Consider the following 9,936-nt stretch of genomic DNA (forward strand, 5'->3'; position numbering starts at 1 on the left):
AAAATCTAAGTAAAGTATGATTTCAGTTATCAAAAACGGCTCTAGTAGTAAAAACATATGACCTAGTGTTTATAAAATAGGGTATGTCCCTTTAAGGCTTTCCCATTGATGAACTGTAACATGTGGATGTCTTAATTATTTTCCTTTCGCCTAGCTCTTCCTGCAATAATTCAATTACTAGTATACAGTAAATCTTTATTTCTGAGATTTTTTCTCCTTTTCTCTCTCAACATCTGCAAAGATCCTACGATCGATAACTTTTTTATATAACCGCAAAAACATACGCACCGTTATCAGTGTACTGTCACAAGTCCATTTTAAATTGTTCATATCTAAAGCGTAGCAAAAAGAACAAAACCGGTATCGATGGGCCTGCCCCCACCCCCACCCACCCCACACCTCCTCCCCCAGTCGTACACGCGCGGCGTGACGTTTACCACCTACACCCCGACGGCGTCCTAGCACACGTTTACAACACCCAGCCGACTCTCGACTAATACCCGTTTATGTGTTAGATGTTTAACGATGTTCTTTTCAGCTGGCCATAAAAAAAAATCCTGCGTCCATAAATTAGGATTTTCTGTCTCACTGGCTGGGTCATCTTTCCTCCCGCGTTAGTAGACGCTCCAATTTTCCAGTGACCAAATAGAGGACGATCGCTTTGTAATAGCCATTTAAAAGACATAAAATGATTATGTTCTTTTGTGTGTGCCAAAGCCGGGGGTACGCCTTCGCTATTACAAGAAACGTAATGCACCCATAAATCATAAAAGTTTCCTTTTTACAGCCGAAGTTGATTCGCCCAGCACGTGTATTGGTCGTACTAGCTGATAATACGATCTAATCTACACGTTATGGGGCGATCGTAAAAGTCGATGAAGTAAGGGGCACAAAAACGCGGTCAAATGTTCTTTGATATTAAACTGCATTGAACTTCTCACTCTATAAATCAAAATTTCGCTACTGAAATACAATTTCATTAAAAAGCAAAATATGTAAAACATGATCATGAATAAAAATCCAATATAGAACTAGGTGTTTTTTAAATGGTACTGTGACCTTTTAATGGCTGTAATCCATTTAATAACTTAACATAATTATGTTAATAATGTGGGTGGAAAACCTGTTCAACTACAGCGTAAATATATTTTGCTATTAACCTTTTGTATAGGCCTCCGGGACAGGGGTGGACGCAGGATATTTCTAGGGAGGTTTGTGGCGTTTTGAAAGATACCATCCAGTATTCAGGGATGGGAAGGAAGGAAATGGTCTATTTAACGACACACTCAGCACATTTTATTTACTGTTATATGGCGTCGGACATATGATTAAGGACCACACAGATATTGAGGGAGAAAACCCGTTGTCGCCACTTCATGGGCTACTCTTTTCGATTAGCAGCAAGGGATTTTTTATATGCATCATCCCATAGAGAGGATAGCACATACCACGGCCTTTGATGTACCAGTCGTATCAGGGATGGGATGCAAGATTTAAAATGGGCAATGGCGGTGAAGTTGAATTGTTTCCTTATTGCTGGGCACGATCTTCATGCTATTAACACAGCAACAGGAAATGAGACAGCGCTGATTTAATGTAAATACACGTAAAGTTTTGTGGAGGTAGCGCTAAAAAAAGTCATTTTATTATTTATCTTTATTCAGATAAAAATTCAATACTGATTTCCGTTTACCAACCTGGTTTTACCTCTGAGGCAATCATATCGTTAATGCGTGGATCAAAGGGTTATCTACTTATGCTGTAATTGTTCCTAGAGGGCGCTGCTATTCACAGGCGTCAATAATTGGACATCTGCTTTAAAAAAAAAAGAAATTAAATGAGAGGAAACTGAAAACGGATAGATTGTTTTCGTTTGTTCTTTCAGCAAGCAATACGATTACCAGAATGACTTCCTGTAAGCTGAGAGTGGTAAAAACAATATTTGTTCTCTTACAGACAATTAGTAAAACAACTCCGCAGGTATTATATCAATCATTGATTTACCGTTATATTCACGCGTGCGGATTCCACACCTGTTGACCGAGTTTATGAACATTTCAATAGCTTCTCGCCAATATTTATTATTATGAAATAAAGGACAAACGTTAAAAGAAGAGTATGGACATTATTTTATAAACATTATTGTCATGTTGGTCACTTAGTACTATATACTATAGTCCTGCTAAATTATTAAAAACGCGAGGAATTCTGTCATATCAAACCAAGAGAAACACAAATAAATACGAATCATGTGGGAAGAATGCTTGGTTGTACTGCCCTCCCAGAATTCGCAGGCACCCCCCCCCCCCCCAAAAAAAAAAAAAAAAAAAAATAATAATAATAATAATAAAATAAAATAAAAATAATAATAATAATAATAATAAAATAATATTAATAAAATAATAATAATAATAATAATAATAATTTAAAAAATAAGTACATAAATAAATAAATAAATAAATTTATAATAATAATAATAATAATAATAATAATAATAATTAAATTAAATTAAATTTTAAAAAATAAAAATAATAGTAAAACATAAAAATTTAAAAATCAAGTGTTTAGCAGATTGGGGGAACATGTCACATTTTGGTCAGATTGATATTTATGTGAAATGTTACCATCATCTAGAACATACATATTAGTGCACTTTTGAATAATAAACTTTGCACCCTCTCCAGATAAACGAATGATACGCCATACACAAGGACAGACGAGTTGTCTACAGGCCTCCAAAAATACGAAAATGCGAGAACGATAGTTTCGTTCGCGTGTCGATCTCGCAAGTGTAGTGTTTGCGAAAGCCATATTTTGATCACGCGTTAAATTTGGGACATCATTTACATATGGTTTTGTTCGCGTGTCGATCTCGCAAGTCTAGGTTTGCATAACCCATATTTTGTTCGTGCATTACATTTAGGATATCATTTACATTGTCATGACGGGTTATGCACAAAACGAAACTGGATACCTGGATTTGTTTTTGTATAACCCACGATTGGTTTACCCTAATTTTCAAATCTCAAAGGCCTGTATTTTATGGATAGAATACATGTAATGACAGACTTAATATCAAAGACACCGCCCCGCCCCTCCCTGCCCCGCCTTCTCTGACGCCCATGTGATACGTGTATTTTAAGTCAGGTATTTATTTAATTCAGTTTACCCGTCTGCCAACTGCGAGGCCAGTCTCGTTCTCCAGTGTCTCATCAAGACTGAATTCATAGTAGCGCCCTCCCAGTAGGAAACCAGCAATTACGTCCCTTTAATATAGAGCGCATGTCTCTATGCTGTTTAGTAACTGTGATTGTACATTTACGTGGACTATATGCCAGAATGTATGATTATTTTGACACTTAGTCGAAACACACCACACACACACACAGACACACACACACACACACACACACACACACACACACACACACACACACACACACAGAGGAGAGAGACAGACATACAGAGAGAGAGAGAGAGAGAGAGAGAGAGAGAGAGAGAGAGAGAGAGAGAGCGAAAGAGAGACGGACGGAGGGAAAGAAAGAAAGGAATGCTTTATTTAACGACTACTCAACACATTTTATTTACAGTTATATGGCGTCAGACACACAGATATAGAGAGAAGAAACCCGGTGTCGCCACTTCATGGGCTACTCTTTTCGATTAGCAGCAAGGGATCTTTTATATGCACCATCCCACAGACAGGGTAGTACATACCACTGCCTTTAATATACCAGACTGGCTGCCAGGCTACCCCTACTTAAGAAGCAGCAATGGCTGTTTTATGTGCACTTTCCCGCAGACAGGCCAGTACATACCATAGCCCTTTGTGCACCACTTGCGGGGTACTGGTTGGAATGTGGGTTAAATATGTTCTTGAGGGTGATCCGATTTTACGAGCCATTACACTTAAAGCGAGCGCTTTACCCATGTGCGTATGCATGGCAGGTTTCTAGGGGGTGTCTTGCTCTCCCGCAAAATATATTTAAAAATAAAATTATCTTGAAGCGGGGAAGAGGTAGGTTCTACCCTCCAAACCTCGTTTCTGTACACGCACCTGCTATCAGGTGAAAAGACGAAGGGGTGAGTAATGTTAAAAGTTTATTTTGTTTAACGACACCACTAAAGCACATTCAATTGCATGTGTTAAGCATCGGCTAATGGATGTCAAACATTTGGTAATTCTGACATATATTCTAAGAGAGAAAACCCGCCACATTTTTTAATAAGTAGCAAGGGATCTTTAATATTCACCATCCCACAGACAGGATAGCACATACCGCAGCCTTTGATATACCAGTCGTGGTGCACTGGCTGGGCCTATCATGGACAGCACTCTCTGGCGAAGTCAGATATTGTATCCACGATAGGCGTGCTTGAACAGTTTTCTGATAGAAGCATGCCAAAATTTACCCACACACTAGCTGGAGCGGGAAATAGTCCAATGGGCCAACCGTCGGGGTTCGATCCTACACCGACCGCGCGTCAGGCGAGCGCAGGGTGGGTGAAGAGACAGATGGAAGAGGTGTCGTGTCAGGTACTAATTCATGTCACTTTTAACTGTTATAGTTATTATGATTGGTCGGACGTGTCACAATACGGTGAAGGGGTAAAAAGCACGCAGATAAACACGGAGAGTGTCTCTTGCCCACACTGGACGCGCGTCCCAAATCGGCGAATCAATGGGCCGGCTGCCAATAGGGGACACTTTACGACACAATATTAAAATTATTCGCTCGACCCGGCCCTAACAACGAACTGATTGATGGGTGGTCGCGCGCGCGCAGTCAACGCTGTTTGGCAGGTGCGAGTGTGGTGTCCATATGTACGAAGGGCAGATCCAGGGGGAGGTGGATCAGGGGGGTACTGTACCCCTAAACATCATAAGTGCCCCTTTTTAAACGATGTTTACAATTTTCATTTCACGAATGCCAAAGCTTTATAGGTGCGCCCTTTTAGGGGGTTGTTTGATGTGCTCTTTTCCTCTATGTCCCCTCCCTGGGTCTGCCCTTGTATACTGTTTATATACTAGTATGTATCTTGCTGGCTATCTGTGCGAAACTTAGAGCTACGTTACACCTGAATAGAAACCTAAACTAATCGAAATATCAGGTTAACAAATGCAGGCTTGTATTATGAAGGGTTTTTTTTGTGGGGATTTAAACGCTATATTTTACTTTTCAACTGACTGGGGTTTTTCTCATTTCAACCAGTGCACCACAACTGGTAAAAGGCCGCGGTATTTGCTTTTCTGTCTGGGGAAAGTGCATATAAAAGATCCTTTGCTTCCTTAGGAAAAATGTAGCGGGTTTTCTCTGATGGCTTTGAAGGAAGAAAGGAAATGTTTGATTTAACAACGCACTCAACACATTTTATTTACGGTTATATGGTTAAGGACCACACATATATTGAGAGAGGAAACCCACTGTCGCCACTCCATGGGCTACTCTTTTCGATTAGCAGCAAGGGGTCGTTTATATGCACCATCCCACAGACAGGTAGTACATACCACGACCTTTGATATGCCCGTCTTGGTGCACTGGCTGGAACGAGAAATAGCTGATGACTACGAATCAGAATTATCAAATGTTTGACATCCAATAGCCGATAATGAATAAATCAATATGCTCTAGTGGTGTCGTTAAACAAAACATTTGTTTTCCTAATCACGAATGAATGACAACAAAAACCTAAAAATTAATAGCGCTAAAAAGTTAACTTTTTTCTAAACACGAGTGAATGAATGAATGAATGAATGAATGTGTAACGACATCTAAGAACTCTAAACACAAAGTAGGGGTTTGATATACCAGTGATGAAGGCTTGCCTGACTACGATCAATCGGTGAACTCACTGTGCTATTTCTCGTTCCAGTCAGTGCTCCACAACTGATATAACATGTCTGTGGAATGGTGCCAATAAAAACATCCCTTGCTATTAATCTAGAAGAGTAGTCGATGGGATGCTGCAGTGGGTTTCCTCTCTCATTATTTGTATGGTCCTTAACCATATGCCCGAAGCCAAATAACTGTATTGAAATAAAAATGTGTTGATTGCGTCGATAAACATAACATAACATTTCTTTCTTTGATGTGCGATCGGTCTGGGATCGATCCCCATCGGTGGGCCTATTGGGTTATTTCTCTTTCCAGCCAGTACACCACGACTGGTATATCCAATGCCGTGGTATGTGCTATCCTGTCTGTGGGATGGTTCATATAAAAGATCCTTTCTACTAATGGAAAAATATAGCGGGTTTCCTCTCTAAGACTAAATGTCGAAATTACCAAATGTTTGACATTCAATAGCCGATGGTTAATAAATCAATGTGCTTTAGTGGTGTCGTGAAACAAAACATTTTTTGTTCTTTTCTTCCGTAACCATATATTCGATCCTGTATAACCATATTTAGTATTAAATAAACGTGATGGGTACGTCGATAAATGAGAGAGAGAGAGAGAGAGAGAGAGAGAGAGAGAGAGAGAGAGAGAGAGAGAGAGAGAGAGAGAGAGAGAGAGAGAGAGAGAGAGAGAGAGAGAGAGAGAGAGAGAGAGAGAGAGAGAGAGAGAGAGAGAGAGAGACAGCGTATTACAAGTGTATAATATTTGCGCCCTCAATCTCAGTCAGCCCCCCCCCTCCCCCCCCCTCCCCCTCCCATGTCTACTTGCTTCCGCCGTGCCTGAGTGTGAGTTCTTTTAAAGTTAAAACATCAACGTCACAAATGTATGTATTCTACTTTTCAGCATTAAAACCTTTTTCTGGTCTCTAGCTCTTTACTGTGATTTCATGAAAAGTCTACTGGAGCATTGTTTCTGTTCTTTAATTGCTTTCAAATGATTGTAAGAAAAGTCGACCTGGAGTGAGTGGGTCGATGAGGGGCGAACTATCTCTGTCACCTAAACTCAAGAATACTACTGCTAATATTGCATTGTTAAAAAAAAAAAAAATTGAAGCTGAAAAAAACAAACAGAAAAAAAATAAAATAAAAGAGACAAACAAAAAATCTGAACAAAAATCATTTTCATTTTAACTTGCAATTTTTTAAATTCTAAAACACTATAAAGCTGGAATGACGAGATACCGCGCTTCTTGTGGGCGTGGTTTGAATTTGTGAAAGTTCGATGTCGCCACGCGCTGGAGGCGGTGCTTGTGAATCAGTGTATTAGCGAGTCGCGAGCCAATGGCGGGTCGCGTGGCCGGGTGACTCTCGTTATCAAGGTGATAACTTGATAGTGTGCTGCCTCAGGTAAATCGTATAAAAGCCCTTGATCTCGCTGCCCGGCCATTTAAATAACAACTTGACATCACCGTGAACACTTCGTTGGTTTAAAATTTGAAGACGGGCTATTGACGAAACTCTTTAAAGTGATCCTCTGGATCGACAAAAGAACCACTTCGTCCGAGCTCTCCACCTGAAGAATCTGCTAGATCCGCCCTTGATCGTCGACAGTGATGGATTTCCAGAGTTTACTTTCTAACAACGAATATGTAGACTACTCACTGTGGAGTGAATATTCCTCCGGGTGCACGTCCGGCAATGTACCGTCCTCGCCCAGTTCCACAACATCCGTGTCGTCATCGTCGTTGCTAGGAGACGACAACAGTATGTACGACCTGTCCGCACTGGTCGGATCACACCTGACGTCACTCGGAGACGGTGGAGTTCATCATTCTTCGTTGTGTTCGTCCTCCGCCGACGTCACGTCATCGGAATCAAATGATTCCGTTAATAACGTTTTCTCTCATTGGATGGACTTGCAGCAGACGGACCAATATCAAAACGAGACACTCCAGACTGTGATGTTGAATCCTTATCAAGATGGCGGGGACGAAAACACAGCAGAGTGGTGTTCTGCAAACAAACTGACATCTCGTTTTGACTTTTCACAGCCGCTGCCAACTGGCTGCGCCTCCCAGTGCTCGAAACCCAAACGTAAACGGGTGCAGTCTAAGACGCAAAGAAAAGAGGCCAATGTTCGTGAGAGGAAGAGGATGGTGTATCTTAACGACGCTTTTGAAAATCTGAGAAAAATACTCCCAGCCTTCAGTTACGAGAAAAATCTCTCAAGAATCGAAACGCTGAAGCTGGCCATCAAGTACATTGGGTTCATGAAAGACGTCACCACCAGTGACAACAAATAACGGATTGCACGTGCCGCGCATGAGATGTGTTTGTTCGTTTTCATCCCTGAATAATTCCCACCTAAGTTTGTGGCGAAGAAAAAAAAGAATGAAAGAGAAAGAGAGACAGAGACAGAAAGAGAGAGACTTGTGTGGCCGCGTTTTACCATTTACATGGATCAGCCAATCGAATGCGCTCTAGCAAGTGACGTTCATACGAGACAACCTGTTGGTGCTTTAACAGTTTAGTGAAGGCAAACCATAAGTGCTTTTTAGTATACTAGTACTTATATTGTGTACTTGATGAATGAACAGTGTTTTCATTTGTTTTCATTCAGTATTACCAATGACTATCATCAAATATTACGCACGTACTATTTTCAGTGGTGTTGTCTGAGTAATACTGAATATTGTACATGCATTGTGTAGTACTACTAGTTGATATAATGCAATATTACACCAGTACTATTAACTAATATGCAACATTATACATGTACTGTTCCGTCCAGAATATTTTTAGTGAGAAAACCATCGCTAATTAGAGGTGTATATTTGCTGTTTGTGGACCACTATTCCCATTGATGTCATAGTCATATTATTTTTATTATATGAACGTTTTTTTTTCAATCTATGGCTTCTTGCTTCGACAAGTGTGATAATATATTTATGGTGTTCATACAAACACTGTAGGCAAATATGTCAATAAAGAAAAATACTGAAATTGGCTCGTATTGATCTTCTTTTTTAAAAAAGCAGATAAAATATTACATATTGTCTATGTCATATATGTTGTATTTAGGCGTATGCAGTAAAGACGTAGAATATACAGCTTTAATTGTATCCGCCAAATAACAAATATTGATACTGACTGTAAAACAAAGAAAATATCTTGACAAATCAGTAAGCAATAATCAGTATTTGATTTCCATTCATACTGATCTCACACCAGGACAGTAATTGCTTCATTATATAATTACAATATTTAAAATGTGCTTATTTTCAAAACACATTTATGCTAAATGTGTGTGGGATGGGAAGGGTGTGTGTATGTGTGTGTGTGGGGGGGGGGAGGGGGAGGGGGAGGGGGGGTGCGTGTGTCTTAATAGGAAAGCTAGCCGGGTTCTCGAGTTGTTTTCAGAGAACATACACTTCATTGTTAACTTTGAAGAGTTGCTCCGCTGGGGTAGATCTGCTCTGTGACCGACCCCACCCCTGTGCAGACCCTGCTAGCGAGTGCCACTCGGTTCCAGGATATGAATGAAAACACCTCTTTAATGGAAGCGAATTCTATTAAGGTACATACTACGGTATTTGATATACCAGTCGAACTGGCTGGGAGGGACAAAACCAAGCAGATAATGAGTCCACCGGGGGGATTCGATCCTCAGACCAAAGCAGCTGAAGCGAGCGCTCTATCGCTTGTGATGTACCTGTCGTAAAGCATTGGTCGAGGTTTGCGAACTACGTCTATCCCGCCCACTCCCCTCAACACTTCTCTACGATATGAACACTGAATAATATGATATGGCCATTTTACTATCGGGGCGGGTTTCTTTTTCAATTTATTTTCGTGCTTATATTTCACTATAGAGTAAAGCATGCTGTCCTGGCTATACACTTCAGTTGTCTAGTCTATCTGTCCTGGGGCGGAATCTAGCTCAGTTGGTAGAGCGCTCGCCTGAGATGTTTGGGTCGTAGGATCGAATCTTTTCAGTGGACCTATTCTATGATTACGTTTTTCCCTTCCCAATCAGTGCCCCATGACTGATATATCAAAGGCTGTGACATGTGATGCCCTGAATGTGGAAAAGATCC

At 40.5% G+C, this 9,936-nt stretch overlaps 1 protein-coding gene across 1 annotated transcript; it reads left to right on the forward strand.

The window, feature by feature from the left end:
* Nucleotides 1–6,785: 6,785 nt before the first annotated feature.
* On the forward strand, nt 6,786–8,833 carry LOC121381367 (pancreas transcription factor 1 subunit alpha-like). Its single transcript, XM_041510653.1, has one exon. It carries the CDS (start codon nt 7,453–7,455, stop codon nt 8,140–8,142), a length of 690 nt encoding a protein of 229 aa, XP_041366587.1. The 5' UTR covers nt 6,786–7,452; the 3' UTR covers nt 8,143–8,833.
* Nucleotides 8,834–9,936: the final 1,103 nt, after the last annotated feature.

The sequence above is a fragment of the Gigantopelta aegis genome, chromosome 9 (assembly GCF_016097555.1).
Source record: "Gigantopelta aegis isolate Gae_Host chromosome 9, Gae_host_genome, whole genome shotgun sequence".
Taxonomy (NCBI): Eukaryota; Metazoa; Mollusca; class Gastropoda; order Neomphalida; family Peltospiridae; genus Gigantopelta; species Gigantopelta aegis.

What these genes read in the sequence shown, in the direction of transcription:
- LOC121381367 (XM_041510653.1), top strand. Translation starts at nt 7,453, where the DNA reads ATGGATTTCCAGAGTTTACTTTCTAACAACGAATATGTAGACTACTCA.